The sequence below is a fragment of the Mycena indigotica genome, assembly GCF_014461135.1.
Source record: "Mycena indigotica strain 171206Taipei chromosome Unknown Mind.scaff0002, whole genome shotgun sequence".
NCBI classification, from domain to species: Eukaryota; Fungi; Basidiomycota; class Agaricomycetes; order Agaricales; family Mycenaceae; genus Mycena; species Mycena indigotica.
The window spans coordinates 1,102,862-1,119,148 of NW_023503001.1; the positions used below are offsets into that span (position 1 = coordinate 1,102,862).

At 49.4% G+C, this 16,287-nt stretch overlaps 3 protein-coding genes across 3 annotated transcripts; 1 reads left to right on the top strand and 2 right to left on the bottom strand.

Annotated features, from left to right (window-relative positions):
• Nucleotides 1-928: 928 nt before the first annotated feature.
• On the top strand, nt 929-2,558 carry MIND_00188200 (FAD-binding PCMH-type domain-containing protein; the record flags this gene model as incomplete). The annotated part of the gene is made up of 4 exons (XM_037358790.1): nt 929-1,234; nt 1,286-1,765; nt 1,818-2,218; nt 2,270-2,558. 4 exons carry the CDS (start codon nt 929-931, stop codon nt 2,556-2,558), a joined length of 1,476 nt encoding a protein of 491 aa, XP_037223885.1.
• A 303-nt stretch (nt 2,559-2,861) lies between these two features.
• On the bottom strand, nt 2,862-3,778 carry MIND_00188300 (uncharacterized protein; the record flags this gene model as incomplete). Its single annotated transcript, XM_037358791.1, has 2 exons — nt 2,862-2,946; nt 3,000-3,778. 2 exons carry the CDS (start codon nt 3,776-3,778, stop codon nt 2,862-2,864), a joined length of 864 nt encoding a protein of 287 aa, XP_037223886.1.
• Nucleotides 3,779-12,575: 8,797 nt separating this feature from the next.
• Nucleotides 12,576-14,009, bottom strand: MIND_00188400 (F-box domain-containing protein; the record flags this gene model as incomplete). Its single annotated transcript, XM_037358792.1, has 1 exon — nt 12,576-14,009. Exon 1 carries the CDS (start codon nt 13,995-13,997, stop codon nt 12,576-12,578), a length of 1,422 nt encoding a protein of 473 aa, XP_037223887.1. The 5' UTR covers nt 13,998-14,009.
• Between the last annotated feature and the right edge of the window lie 2,278 nt (nt 14,010-16,287).

A 16,287-nucleotide genomic window follows, 5' to 3' on the forward strand; every position in this document is an offset into this window, starting at 1 on the left:
TAAATTTACCTTTCCTAAGTTTTATTTCCCCTGTGGACAGCTCCATGGACCTTTCTACCTTTGATATGCACAAATGATAGCAGTAATAGCCAATCAACTATTCCTGCAGAGACCTGCATTTTTATCCAGGTAATTCAGGTCATGAACTGTAATTTTCGATGAAATTATCAAATTACTTGATAATTATAGCATAGAAAAATTCCAAACTTGGAGCATTTCAAGGTATCCTGTATATCTAACCACACACCAATTTCCAGCTGAATCTGTTATCATTTCAGTGCACAGTAGCACAATGGAGATTTAATATCACATGGATGGCCCAAATAGGTAATACTATTACTAATTTTCACTATCTGCGCTATCTACCAACATGAGTATCTAGCCAAAAATATTCGAAAACAGAAATTGTTGACAGTATTCTGTGATGCCTCACACACCAAACTGCCCGCCGCAGGCGCCGCTCAGAGAAATTTACACTTGAGGAAGGCTCATTTTGCCTGTATAAACAGTAGGAATACAGTACAGAGATCTATTCAGATCCCTCTCTTTTCTTTTCCTCCCTCCTTCCTTTTTGGGAATTTTTCTTTTTCTTTTTTTCGGCTACAACACCGGTATTTAGCCATATCTGTGTGAGTATGATTGTTCCCACCGGCAATAGACAGGCGGCCAGCCGGTATTCCCCGGTACGGATCAACTGTCGCGCCACATCTCTCCTTCTCATTGCCCCCATCTCGCGCGGGAGAAACGGACACCCCCCACGGCCGCGAGCGTTACAGGGTTCTATCAGCATCTTAGAATAGGAATCGAGTAAGCACCAAGCATGCCATGTGCGTCGTTTGCTGTCATCAGCATGCTCATCTATACGCCATCGATCAGGATGACTCCTCCGTAAAAAGTAAAAAAAGTGCGAGACTCTCTTGACACGACCATGGCCCAGGCGCCTCCGTCCTCCGCCCGCGCAACCGTCGACGAGTCGGATGCCGCGATACTGGCGTCCATTACGGTGCCCTCGTCGTCGCCAAGGTCCAGATTCGTCAATTGGGGCCTGAGTTTCGAGTGCACCCCGCTGGCTATATTCGAGCCCGAAACGGAGGAGCACTGTGCGCTGGTGCTGGCGATGGCGAGGCGCGAAGGGAGGGTGCTGAAGGCCGTCGGTGTCGGGCATAGTCCCAGCGATCTGGTGTGCACAGGAGACTTCATGCTGCGAATGACGAAGATGGCTCGTCTCCTAGAGGTGCGTGGCCACTTCCCCAGGCTTGTTCTAACCGTTAATGGAGATGCGCAGGTCAACGTGGAGAAGGCGTACGTGGTTGCTGAGGTGGGAATCACCCTCACCGCGCTCCATATCGAGCTGGCGAAGCATGGCTTGGCGATGCGGAATGTCGGATCGATATCCGACCAGACTCTCGGCGGAATCGTCACCACTGCCAGTCATGGCTCTGGGATCGGCTTCGCGTCCATGTCGACCGACGTTTCCGCGCTCACGCTGCTCCTTGCAGATGGCTCTGTCGCGCAATGCTCAAGGACAGAACAAGAGGACTTGTTTTTGGCCACTTTGTGTGGGCTCGGGGCCACCGGTATCATTCTTCGCATCCAGCTTAAAGTCGAGCCAGCATTTCGGCTGAAGGAAGAGCTGTGTTCGCGGAGCTTCGAGGACTGGGTGGGCAACTTCGAATCGCTGGTCCGGTCTGCAGAGCATGTGCGATTCTGGTGGATAGCAGCGTCGCATAAGGTCAAATGCAGCACCGTAAATAGGACACGAGAAGTGCGTTATCGACCTTTTGCCTTCGGATTCACGTCTAACTTGGTTGTTGTAGCCAAAACTCCCTCCCATTCCCTGGTTCTACAGCTCCTTCCTCGCATTCCATGTCGTGCAACTATTGCTCTTCATCGGCCGCCTCTGGCCATATCTCAACACTCTCACCGGCATCTTCGTCTCCTGGCTCGCCGCAGCCCCCGTTACTCTTGTCGACGACGGACCCAAAATTTTCAACGTAGAGTGTCGTTATCCCCAGCATACGACCGAATGGGCTGTCCCCCTCGCGAATGCACCTGCATGTCTTCGGGAATTGAAGAATTGGATGGACAGCGAGGCGAAAGATCCCCATGGGCTGCGACCGCACTTTCCGTTCGAGGTCCGGTTCTCTAAGGAGGATGACATATGGCTTAGTCCCGCATACGGTCGCGAGACATGTTGGATTGGAATTGCGCAGTATCGGTCTGTGGTTCTCTGGCTTCTCGACCCTCCAGACTAACGGTTACTTTTCAGGCCATATGGCTTCAACGTTCCCTACGCGACCTTCTTCAAGCGTTATGAAGCCATCGTCGCCCGCCACGGCGGCCGACCACATTGGGCCAAGGCGCACCCGCTCACCCCGCCGCAGCTGCGTAAGATGTACCCCAAATTCGCCGACTTTGTGCGTGTGCTCGAAGAGGTCGACCCACATGGGGTGTTCAGGAATGAATATGTGCGCCGGCATGTGTTCGGGGAGGAGATACTCGCGGAGAAGGGGGAGGGACGGTGGGGACGAGTGTGGAAGGCGCGTAGGCTTCTGTAGATTTTAGGCCTGAACTGGCCGCTTTGGGCTTCTCCTTGTTTTCCAGGCATGAGATGAATTTATAGATGTTTTGGACTTGGTCATCATGCCAATGGTCGATGTTCTATCCTCAAGGACTCGGAGGTTCGACTGCCTACCTCTGTTAATATATCAATTAACAACCGCGAAAGCGAAGTCAATTCTCTGGATACTATAGTATGTCGCAGCTCAATTTGAATTCACAAGCAAATCATCCAAATATACGGCTACAGCAACTACCAGCCTAGGAGCCCGGCCCACGACTCGCTCAGAGATGTGCCGCGGTCAGAACGGTGGCTCAGGGAGGTCGATCTCGGGGAGGCCCGGATTGGGGTTGCTAACGTGAAGGCGGATGCTGCTCCAGGTGGCCCTGCAAACGAGTCAGTCGGCAACGGTCAGCATTATGGGCGGCGCAGCACGCACCCGTTGGCCCCGGTTGCGCAACCGGAGTTACCGCCGAGGGGTGCGCTCTGCCCCGAGCAGTCGTTGCCAACGAAGAGGTCGGCTTCCGTCTCAAGGCCGTTCCACTGGATGCTCCGCATGGCACCCCCCAAGTTCACGCATTCCACCTGCGAGCCGGGGTCGCGATACTGGAATACAGTGGGCTTCTCGCAGTTCGGGTTCGCACTCGCAGCAATCTGTATTTCCGCGGACGCGGCGAGGCCGAGCGCGAGGAGCACACAGGTCGTCAAAGCGTACATGAGTTCTGTCTGCGGAGGTGAGCACAAATGCAGGAAAGCTGAGGAGAGCGCGACACTGTTAGGTAGTAGAGGTTGGAAAACTGGGGGAAAGAAGGAGCCAACGCTAATATTTATACGAGGCATAGTGCCGGCGTACCAAGACCGATGAACACTGCCGTAGTTGAACGCACGCCCATACCCCTGCTTGTAGTATCGGGACGACAATCGCTCCACAGTCTCCAAGGTGCGTTCATCCCGTGGGCGGTGCAGGCGATCACTGGCAAATGCAGGGATTTGCATTGGGCGGGTTCGGTAGTCAGGCAACGGACTGCCAAGAGGATCGTCAAGGGTCGCGCCGTCGGAGGTCTTCCCATCCTCAGCGCGCGGAGCCAGGCGAGCGCGCGCTGCGCGAAGGCACCGAGCGAAGGCACCGAGGGCGACGACCGCGCGGCGAGGAAGACGATGGCGAGGGCAAGGACAAGCGCGGCGGGCCACGAGCGGAGGAGCGGCCCACGTAAGCATGTGTCCCACGCACAGCCCCCGAGCCAGTCCGTCCCTGTCCGAATTTTTGCTCAGCTTCAGTCATAGACTCGAGCCAGTCGTTACTATGATGCACATCGTAATTGAAATGTGTACTTGTAATTGAAAATGTGGAATAAAATGGTCAATTCTCAACGGATAGCAAAATAAAGTAGTGATTTCAAATTTGGAAAGAGCTACTTCGCCCGCATCGTATGGTACAAAAAATTGAGTTGTATTTGGGAGGAAAGCTTGAAAGGCTCCCCATCTCATCCATCAACTCAGCTGTCTATCGTGGAAACGGCGTAATCGTGACCCATTGACTTCTCACACTCTTGTCGGAACTTGGGAGGGACGTTGGACAGTCTATTGAAGGAAAATTCTCAAAAAAATCCGGGTCAAATCTGGTCGGGGCGGAGAGATATCGACCACCCCAAGTGGTTGTCACAGCCTGTCACCCTATGGCAAGAACAGCCGATAAGTGAATGTCGGCAGCTTTGTGGCATTCCGTTTTTGGCTCTTGACAGCCATGAGCGACGACGAATCCTATCGCACCTCTTCTCCTGTGCAGTTCGAATGGGAGCCTTCTCAGCTTGACCAGGAAAAGCGGATGAAGTGCGAGGCTCTACTCTCCATCAGGAAAAAACAGAACTGCAATATATGACTATATAGACAATATAGCTGCGGTAGCTAAATTGCAAGGTCCCCCATATGTAGCTAGGTGCCGGTGAATTATAGTACAATGTAGCACCTGTAGCTAGGTGGACAACAATATAGCTAGGAGGTAGCTACAGAATAAAGCCAATTTCAGATCCTTGCAAGCTTACTAGCCTTTATGAATTAGTGGATAGCAAGTCATTACAAGGGACAGAATAGCTAAGGGGAATTAGTTGTAAAGTATGACTCTTATGGGAGTTGAACTGTCAACCTCACAAAAGCAACACCAGAATTTACAGTGAAACCATTAGACTAAGCAAGAGTAAGACAAGAGCAAGTTCATAGCCACATATTCAGGTTCAGGTTCATTCATCATGAGTTTTTTTTTTTTTTTTGTTTTTAGCATATCTCACTACTGTTTACTTATTATGGATAGAGTAAACATGTCTAGAACATATTAAAGTGTGCAATTTGTGTATTTTGTATTGTATTTCATACTCTTGAAGAGTGGACTTAGAATACTCAGTGATGAAAAATTAATTCTGTTGTCACAAAGTTAAGTGAGATACAAAGCTTCATTATTCAGAGCATTTTCTAACATCTTTTTCCTTACATCCATACATTGTACAATATTTGACTACAAAGCTTGGAGGTAGACTATAAAGGCTACAAAGATATCCTATCTGCTACAGATACTACAGAAGTTGGTAATTTTACATTTTGGCTATTCTATGGAACTACTGGTACCAGTAACATGTCTACTACATACTTGCTATGAAAATAAAGGATTTGTCATCTAAAGTTAAAATACCAGTTTTTGTCTCTGTTAGCTACAAATGCTATATATGACTATATTTTGCTACAAATCAAGTGCAGATCCTCCCACCTAGCTACTATGGGAAAACTTTTTTCCTGATGTCTCCCGCTACCCTTGCTGCTGAACAACGCAAGCGCCACCAGAAGTGCGTCCGACATGGCTATTCACCTCCCTCTTCCCCAATGCGAACCCCCAGGCCAAGTGCCCAAGTCAGCAATGCCAGCTTTCGGTGTGTCATTGCCTGCTTACTGAGCTAGTTGACGGCAACACACACCTCTCCACAGGCCATATTTCGAGCGAGGTGGTGCACTGGATTCACAGACGGGAGACCAGACATTCGTAGATGGATTATATGGTGGAGATTCATCACAGGAACAATCTCAGCTGGAGACTGAGCCTGTTTATGGTGGCGCTATAGTATGCACAGAGAATTATCATACTAATCTACGCAGTCCCGAGTGTTAAAAACGAGGAACCACTGCACGAGGTTAACAACCTTGATGCTCGACTCCAGCTTGAGCTCGGTCAAGCTCGACTGGCAGAAGGGATCGAAAAACGAGACTCACTACAAGAGGATTTAGAGGATGAGTTGGAAGCACTCAGAGATCAGCGCGAGAAGTGGTCGCTTGAGCGCGAGAGGTTACATCATGAACTGAAGGTAGTCAAGACGAAATTAGAGAAATGGGAGCAGGCAGCCAAGGCAGCGGCTCCCCTGGGACAACTTATCTTTCCGTTGTGGCGAGAACTTTAGACTTCAATAGCCAAATACATTATCTTGCGCATCTACAGAATTATAAGACAAGGAAGAAGAAGGTATGTAATTATTATATGGTGTAGAAAGGTATGAAGGAGGGGAAGGCATGTACGATGAAGCAGAAGGTTGGTTAGGCATTGGAGTATTATAGTGGGTGTGATAGGGATACGATGAAGTTGTGTCTGTGAGAGGTTGGCGCGGAATCAATGTCGTGGTAATATCAGCGAGTGGAGTGCGAGATGGTCCGGGAGATGGTCTGGGAGATGGTCCGGGAGCGGCAGCACCAGTGCTCGTTGGTTCTATCAGCGCGCGCGTGAGCGACCACTTCCGAGGCCAGCAAATCGTGGGTCTTCACAAACATCTGGGTGCTCGTCAAGATGTGTTGTGATGCGCTCCGTCAGGTCTTTCACTGTCCCATCCATTGATATTCCAAGAGCGTAGGCAATAGTCTTGAGATTCTCCTTCTTGCGACCAGTGAGAGCTCCACGGAAAACCATGGTTGGAGCATTTGTGACACGCTCATGTTGTTCTGCCAGTTGTTGAGCCCTTCGTTCCTTGTCTCGCCGAGTCTTCTCAGCCTCCTTCTCCTTGGCCGCCTGATCTCGTTCCTGCGCAAGTCGAAGGCCTTCATCTGATGTTAATGTTTGTGCCTCAACATTGAGCTTTGGCCGTGCTGTTTTGCGACTGTCTTTAGCATTAACCCGCTGTTTAAGTTGGCTGATTTGGGAACCAGCTAACGTGACATGTGCATCAAGGAATTTTACCTGGTGCTCAAGCGAGTTGACATACTCTAGTGTGACTTTGGCGCGTTTTGCAGGTGGGGCTCCAGGAAGTTCTGTGGCTGCAAGTCGCCGCCGAGGGTGGGTTGATGGGCTTGGAGTTGGAGTAGAAGACAGTAGCGGCTCTATGCTGGGAAGGCTGATTTGTGGGGTTTGTGAGAGAAGTTGAGGCATAAGGAATATGGATGGATTAATGTTTTCGAGATCTCCAGCAGTAAGTCGGCGGGTAGGAGTTGGCGCTACATCGGTGTCGTTGATTGAGGAATCATCACTGGAGCTCACGTCCGTTTCATCGTCTGATTGCAATGCTGAGCGAAAAGTGTTGACAGAGAAATATGGGTTGAGCGCTGCTTGGTAAGCTTCAAGCGCTGTGCGGATAGTGTTGACAGGAAATGTTGATGGAAAACCGTCCGCCATTGTGGAAAATGAGACGCTAGGGGCAAAGTCTGCATCCGTGAAGACCGAGTAATCAACTGACCATGCCCCGCTTGACCGCCAGGCTGACTTGATAGTTGTTCGCTTGAAGGACTGTGCTCGGACAAGCATATAGTGCTTCACAAAGTCCTCCTTCGGAATCTCCTTGTCATGCTCGGCAATGTAGTTATTGCAGTAGTCAACCCAGAGGCGCTGGAAGGGACCAAACACTCCAACATCAAGGGGCTGTAGCTTATGCGTGGTGTGTGGGGGAAGACAAAAAGGGATAATATTGTTGTGTCGTGCAAATTGGATAATCGGGAGCGTGTCATGAGAGCCATGACCATCGTAAATGAGAAGAATTGGTTTGCCGGAGTGGTTACGAGCAGTCGCTTGAGGAAGGAAGTTCTTCTCAAGCCATTCACTGCCCAAGACATTGTCCATCCATCCGTTCTCCAACATTGATACCCTAGAATTATCAGTCACCTGGAACAGCACAGGAAGCAGCACCCTACGTTACACCCTCCTCTTCAAACCATTCCGGACAAAATTCTGGGCCAGAAAACACGAAGCCCGGTTGGAGGGCAGTCCCATCAGCAGACACGCATTCGATTATCGTGACAAGCTCAAGATTCCCACTACGAAAGCGATAGGAAGTGCGGACATTCTTGTTTTTGCGAGAAAGTACTTGCGGCTGCTTGTAAGGGCAACCCCGGAGGCCTGAGATCAAGGTCCTAGCAGGGGAGGATCCAAAGCGTGAACACTGGTAAGCGAATACAAATGAAGCTGACCTAGCAGGGGAGGATCCAAAGAGAAGAAACTCTAAGGGTCCGCCTGCTAGGTAGCTGACTATATACTGCTTGTCCGTAGCTGCCGCTGTCGGGCACAGAAGGCTTGGGCGGCGTCGCAGGCGAGGTCCCAGGGCGACCGTCGGGAGGGCGTTGACGGACAGCTCATATGGCTGCATCTATGCAAAAGATGTGGGTAGCATCCTAGGGGGGTAATGCAAAAGATGAGGGCAACTGCTTGGAAATTAAATTAAATAACACTGTTTTCTTGTTTGTGGCTGCTATATCAAGGTATCAGTGATGGGATCAATGGCAGCCAGGTATGTTGATCAATGTGGAACGATTTTTAATTGCCATCAGAGCTTTTGATGACTGCATCTTGCTACATCAACCTTACTTAATCGATTATTAATTTTTTGGTCCCTGGGCTTATAGGTCCCAAATATAATATTACGAATATTCGGCCCAAAGAAAAGGTGATTTATCTTCCTATACGTATTTTTATATTAGTCATATCTCTTGATTCCAGTGAGAAATTCATGAAATACATCTGTCATAACATCTTTTGCATTACCCCCTTGGGATGGTACCCACATCTTTTGCATAGATGCAGCTATATGTACTGTGACGGATCGGTGATTGTGCGGGCGAGATGGAGGGCCGGACCGGAGTCGGAACCGGAGTCGGACCGGAATCGGGTGCGTCTCCGGGCCGAAAGGGAGGTTCCCCTGACACTGCTGGTCTTCTTGCCGCCTCCTCCTTGTACGCCCTTCTCATCCATATTGTACACGTTCTCCATTGGAATGTCATTGTTGTCAATAATCTTCTTCAGCATCTCGAAGTAACGGCCAACAACCGGACGATTGAAGGCCTGCGCTCGTTTCGGTTCTAGGGCTGCTACCTTTCCCAGGGTAATGTCGGGATTCCGATCCAGAAAGTCTCGCATCCAGCTTCTGCTCGGAAGATGTCCAATCATGCCTTTGACGAGGGTGCGAATGGTCCGCTTGTCAACTGGATGGCCCGTGGCAGCCAGAAAAATAAGCCAATCAACAAGCGCTGCTTCTTGCTCGTCAGAGAGAAGGCGCTGCTCTGCATGCTTTTCCGCCCGAGAACGAGTCACACCCTGGAAGCGATTGCGCAATGTTGTGTATTTGATGCCGAGTTGCGCAGCCACCTGGGATATGTTGGGCTTCAGCATTTGTCGAAGTCTTGCGACACCAGCGGCTAGCTTTCTTTCTGTCTCATCGGCGTTCATGAGTCGTGATCGTGTTGGTTTTCACTCACGTGCGACACCTGCCATTGACTGCCGGAGTTTCGGCTGAGAGCTAAGTGAGCGGACATTGAAGTTGTCACGCTGAAAACCGGCAGGAATATATCTTGCCTCCCACTGCAGATCTAGGTGAGATTTCTTTTGCACTTTGTTTAGTTGACCCCAGTTATGCATCTTAAGCATGCCGGAAGGATTCTGTTGGAAGAGAATTGACCATTTTATTCCACATTTTCAATTACAAGTACACATTTCAATTACGGTGTGCATCATAGTATTGGTGTGACAACCAATAACGACTGGAACAGAATCACTATTGGCTTAGAGAGATCGGCGTTTTGGTCGTCGAATTGCTGGCCCGCCGAAATCGACCTTCTCAGATCAGTAAAAATTTTGTACCAGTCGATAGCCAGTAGAATTCTAAGACTTGCTATGTTTTTATTTTTATGAAAAACTCAACTGCGTGTGCTATAAAGTAATTTTTAGCCCGCCGACACCGTCACCTTGTGACACTGCTCGGTGATGGTGTTGGGCGGGCGCGGAGCATCGTTTCCATATTAGGATCGGTGCCGGTCGGCCGAGTATCATAGATTACTTCGTAGCACACATAGTTTTGAGTTTCTCGCAAAAATAAAAACATAGCGACTCTTAGAATCTCACTGGCTATCGACTGATGCAAAAATCTTGCAATTCAGTGAGGGTCGATTCTGGCACCCGAAACGCCAATCTCCCTAAGCCAACGGTGATTCTGTTCCAGCCCCTCTGGCGGTGATCGTGCTTGCCCTTTCATCTGTGGGTTAGGGTGCTGTAAGTTGATCTGGTTTACAAACCAGTTAGAAACATGTTTTTAAAAACAATATTAGTTTCTAATTCCTGGGGGTGGGGGGTGTTTGTAAACAGCCATGTGTGACATTATATAACATCAGTCACACAATCAACACTACCAAATATGGTAATTTCCTTCTGGATAGTAGATACCTAGTTGCTGAGATGGAAAATACTGTTGCTATCAACAGGTAGTCTAATGATAGGGTGGTACCAGACTATAGACGTAGTAGTACTAGATAATTATTATAGACACTAAAGTATATTAAGTAATCCCCCCCCTTGTTTCAAAAAACTGTTTATAAACACCCCTGTTTTTAAAAACTGTTAGAGACACTTGTAAGTATTGGCTGGGGAATTACTTACAGCACCCTACGTTGGGTGCTGGCATAAGCGAGCCTACTTCAGTCACTGTCAACTTCCTGTCGCGAACCATATAGCCCCTTGACGGCTCTCTCATTGTACCAGTACGAGTTCCCGAATACATTTTGTCAACACAGTGGGGACCCTGCAGGCTGCCGAGGGTGTGGTCTTGCTGATTGGTTTGATGCATTACTGCCAGTGGGTTGCCCTTTCTTCTCCCATTTCAACACGTACCACTAACCGGTTCTGTGAGAGTGAACTTGGAGGACCATTACAGGCCTGAAACATTGAAACAGCCAGGATTATATGCGGAAATTGCCTTATTTAGATAGGTTTGGCTGTGAAACATAGGGCCCGGTGCCTGTTATGTTTCACCCCCACAGAACGGGTCAGCAATCGACGCTGCTCGACGATCACTTCTCGCTTTTTATCTTCTATCTTCCATTCCTATGATGTGGTTAGGACAGAGACTTCGCACATGGGTGTGGCCAAACTTCGGCGTAGGCCTGTGCCAGCGTAGTTGTTATGTTGTTTCTTTACTTTTTTTTTTCATCAATCATTTTTGGAAGGATCTCTAGTTAAGAAAAGTGGTAACTTTCTTATAAATTTTTTCGAAAATACTCTTGTTCTAAATCCTTGTAGTTACTTAACATTGTTCTAATAGCCCCTGCGCCAGAAAACAACAACTCGTGAATATACTTAAACTACTTTATAAGTCTTTAATACAATTTTTTTTGTTATACCAGCTAATATATGAGCTATGTGAAATAGAAGCTCAGTAGTAAGTATGAAATAATAACTACTCATAAGTCATATGACAGTTGTTCCAAACCACCTAGTGCTGCCAAATATGATTATATTATTCTATGGGCATAATATATTATAATCATATCAGATTCAGAGCTCCATCACAATAATATATTTGTAGTATAGTATAATCATATTCAGCTGCAAAATATGAATATGTCATGAATATATTTAACTATAATCATATATTTGACATATTTGCTGCTAGGAAAGAAAAATTAAAAACATAAAATACATGCTGAATTGTCAGGGCAACTTTTTCTTAGGCCTCTCTAAGTCGAGCCTTAGATACATAGGACTCTTAAAATACAATCAGGGCATTGCCACTAGTATTAGGTTGGCCAGCAGACACTTGATCGGGGGTTCTACACTATGTTTAATAGGGTCAACCTGTCACAGTTCGGGTCGGGCTGCTGGGCCATGGGGCCGTTTGGGCCCGCTTGGGCCTGCATCTCCGCCGCACTCCTCAAAGCTTCCTATTCTTCCAACCCCTTCCCTTCACCCCTACGGGCCCTACACAGCGCCCATCCGATCCGCCCTGGGACCTGGCACCCATCCGATCCATCCCTAATATCCTAGCGTATAAAAACTGTACTTGCAGGATGTAGTTGTTAGGCTAATATTGTCTATTCTCCGGGCTAAACCCCATTCTTCATGCTCCTCAGACCCACTTGAAGTCAGATAACCCGACGACCCGATACGGCCCGAGCCCGATGCTGACACAACCCAGCCTAAAGTGATTACTCCCGGACTCCTAACACTTGTTCCTACTAGGAGTAGTGTTATTTTGATCAAGTGTCCCGCACTTTTTTAAAAAAATTTTGGACCAAAAATCTCTTTTGATTTAAGAGGATTTTTTTTTTTCATCAATGTAACACGTAACATGGACAGTTGATTGAAATAGGACAGTAATGTATGAATCACCATATATAATAGATAATATGTGACATTTATCAGAAGTAGGGCTAACTCAGACTAAGATTAGTACTATCACTGAGTACATGGACTGAGAAAATAGCTGTGGTCATCCACCTTACTATAGTTGAATATTCTGTGACTATAATATAGATTTCTGGCCAGCACTAAAACCACCTATCAATTAATGCCCTATCCTGCAATAAATACCTCAATAAGTCTGCAACATCTCTGAGTTCTTAGGTGATATTTTGAACTAGCACTGTTTTTACTTATTGGGTGTATGTAAATGGGTTGTAGAAAGACATGTGTTTTATATGTTTACAAAGATCCTGGCTCAAAAGCTATTTCCCACCAAAGTTGCTCATATAGACTTCTCATCGTGATTCATGATATGTACATGCCAGTGTATTACTACGTTTCTAGGCGCCGTTGCAACTCGCGCAGTCGGCGCATGTCATCCGTAGACATCCCCTCCGGCTGCACCACAAGCTGCCGGAGCTTCACCGCATGCTTGGCACCCTGAGCCGCGTTCGCCAGACGCCGGGCGAGGCCGTCCCAGAACGCGCCGAGGACGGCCGGCGACGGCGCAACGAGGGTGAGCGCCGCGAGGTCCGGCAGGAAGTCAGCGCTCGCAAGAAGCGCCGCGAGTGCTTTCTGCTCCATGCGTGTCGCCTTGAGCTTCGCGATGGTAAGGCACGTGAGCGCGCCACCGACGACGCGCGGGCGGAGGAGCATGAGGAGCGCGGAGCAGTGCACGTCCACAAGGAAAAGGGAGAGCGCAGCGATATCGGTGGCCGAGCGGGACAGACAGCCGCGGACGAGCACGTCAGCGTCGTAGTCGTCGAGCTCGGCAAGATGGAGCAAGGCGAGGCGCGGGAGGAGGAGATAGCGTAGGATTACGCAGCTGTTTTCGCCGAGGAGACGCAGGGTGGTCAGGGAGCGCATTTCGACCATTTGCTGATCCCGATTCGTGATGCGGAGGAGGGAGGCGACGGCGAGCTCTTCGAGCACTACGAGTTCCGGAAGGAGTGAGAGGACGTCCCGTGCTGCGGCCCGATGAAGCACTGAGAGCTTGCGCAGCTGGTGCATCGGGAAACCGAGACTGCGGATCAGGTTGGGGTAGCTGATGGCCAGGTCTTGCAGGCGCGGCGCATGCGCAAATGTCTGGTAATTATAATATTCGGTGCGCTGATCGACGTTGAGCCTGAGCTTGGTAAGGTGTGGGAGATCCAACTCTGTGTCTGGGGATTCTATCCGGAAGTGTACATCCAGGTCAGCAACCGACAGATCGGCCTCTCGCCATTGGTGGCAGGAGCTGAGCACTGCGGGCGTGAGCGCGCACTCTGACGTGTGTCTAGTTTCCTCGATGGCGATCGCAATCGGCAGCCCCTGGGTGCGCGCCAGGAAGTGGTCGAATAGCGGGTCGGGACCGCCGCGCAAAATGTAGCATGTCGTCGTCCATAAGTGTGGGTCCGCAATCGCAATGCTTCGCCATCGCTGGCACACCGCCGTGACCGCGAGCAGCGCAGAATTGACCTCGTCCGGAAGACACAAGGCGACAAGCGCCTGGAACACGTGGCAAAGGAGCTCGGTGGGGAGGGTGTGCATGGGGTAGATCACGTCCGATAGCATAGTGTGGATAGCGTCGCGCCGGGCCTTGAGTTGTCCTAGCTGACGTTCGAGTGCAGCGATCGTGTCGTCAAGTGTTGCTGCCTCTTGTCGAAGCACGACAATATCAGCGGCACTGAGCGTTGGCAACATAGGTTCTTGGACGGGTTCGTTCGCCTCTCGAGTTGTAGTGGATGCATCCCAGTTCTCGCTCCCGCGGGACATGCAGGGTTGAGACAGAAAAGAATTCGGGGGCTGTGTCGCCGCATAGTGTCGGATCACCGGAGCGATCGACACATGACCCATCAACTGTTCTTATGATATCAAATGCCGAGGTTTCGTGTCGACAATTATGTCCTCATGGACGTTTCCACAGTAAGGCAGCCAAAAAGCATAGGTAGCTTTTCATCCTCCTTTTTCTTGAGTTAGCAGCAAGAATCAGGGATTGGGTCCAGTTGCAAGTTAGCCAATCTCAACACAGACAAGGGTTCCCCCCCCTTTGGACTGGCCTGCCAATCAATAATCAGAGAGGGTAGTGCATTTCAGTAGTAAGATGATATGTGACAAGTCACAAAACAAACCTGTCGGCAACACATTACTAAAAATCAATATTAAATCAAATTTCTCAACTTTGCTATGCATGAGAGAGAAAAATCCAATATGGATTAAAAAATTGCAGGGATATAATTTTTCTGAAATACAAATCAATAACATTTGCTATACACACTGGGGTTTCTACCAAAAATGGGCCCCAAAGTAGGATTTGTTGATGATAAATAGTAGACAAAAAATGTCTATTTTAACAACTTGAAAAGATGACAAATGAAACTCTAGTAAAGTAGACTTTATTTGGAAGGAATGGCAGTATATATTAAGTTATCACATTAGACTCAACTTAAAGCCAATATCAGCTGACACTTTTGTGGCTATGATTTGTAGCAAATAGATGCGCCAAATATGCTACAAGATGGAGGATCCAAAGAGGGAATACTGTAGTAATTTATTCAATTCGGCGCCCCAAAATGGTGTGACATCGGCACTGAAATTAAATTTTCAGTGCTGCCTGTTGATGTGGGTGACAGCCGGAATTTTTCAGCCTATTTAGCGGCCGCCAAAATCTTTTTGATGCTTTGATGGGCATTTGACATTCGGCATCTGGCTGTGGGCCCGTGACACGCCGAAATATTTTGGCGCCGGAGGGCTGGTGTGACACGTGACTGCCGAATTGAATAAATTGCTACAGTAAAAGCTATGGGAAATACATGGAGGGAACAACCTAGCAGGGGAGAATCCAAAGAGAAAGAAACTCTAAGGGTCCACCTGCTAGGGAGCCAACTATATACTGGTCGTCTGTAAGGGCAACCCTGGAGACTCCGACGAAAGCCTAGCAGGGGAGGATCCAAAGCGTGAATAAGACTACAGGAAATACACGGAGGGACCGACCTAGCAGGGGAGGATCCAAAGAGAAGAAACTCTAAGGGTCCGCCTGCTAGGGCGCCAACTATATACTGGTCGTCTGTAACTGCCGACGAGAGCGCAGAAGGCCTGAGCGGCGTCGCAGGCTCTGTCCCAAGGTGATCGTTGGGAGGGTCTTGACGGATCGGTGATTGTGCGGGCGAAGGAGGCCGTGGGACGATGGTCGGGGTGGGTCGGAGCGTCCGAGGGGGCGCCGGTCGGATGCACCTCGGATGCGTTCGGAGGGGTCGAAGGAGGCCAGCGGGGGGTTCCCCTGACATCACCCCCCTTTGAATGCGGCGTCCCGACGCATAGTTCGGAAGGGCAAGGAGTCGAAGGTCGCTGAGGCGATGTGCCGTGGTTTACCTGGGTACCTCCGATAGAAGTCCGCAATTTTGTCTGGCGCGAAGACACGGTCGAACCAAACCCACGAGTTCCACCTGACGAAGTAGTTAAGACGCTTATACCTTATCCTGGCATCCAAGATTTCCTCAACTTCCCACTCGGGGACTCCGTCCTCTAGTTCGGGGGGCGGTTCGTCGTAGCCGGGTCGTCCATTGAAGGGGTCGTCCTGAGCGAGCTCGAGTTTGACAACGGGGAAGACGGGGTGGAGCTTGGAGTAACGCGGGGGAGGTCGAGCTTGTAGGCACCTTTACTAACCTCTGCGAGCACCTTAAACGGTCCGAGGCGCTTGTGGGAGAACTTCTCGGAGGGCCGAGTTGTTCTGATGTCAGAGGCATCTAACCAAACCTTATCACCAACTTGAATATTCGGAGCGTCCGATCGTCTCCGATCGTAGTACCGTTTATACTCGTCTTTGGCTTTGACGAGCGCGGCCTTCGCCTCGGAGACGCCGTTCGCTATCCGATCGCGAAACTCGTTCACTGACTCCAACTCTGAGCGGGTGCCCGGCTCGAAACCCATTCGGGGGAGCCGGCCAGTGTCCGTCATAAAGGGTACCTGTTGAGTGGAGGAGTGAACGTGGTTGTTATAGGCGAACTCAGCGGCAGGGATAAGCTCGTCCCAGTCGTCTTGTTGGTAGTTGGTGAAGATTCGGATG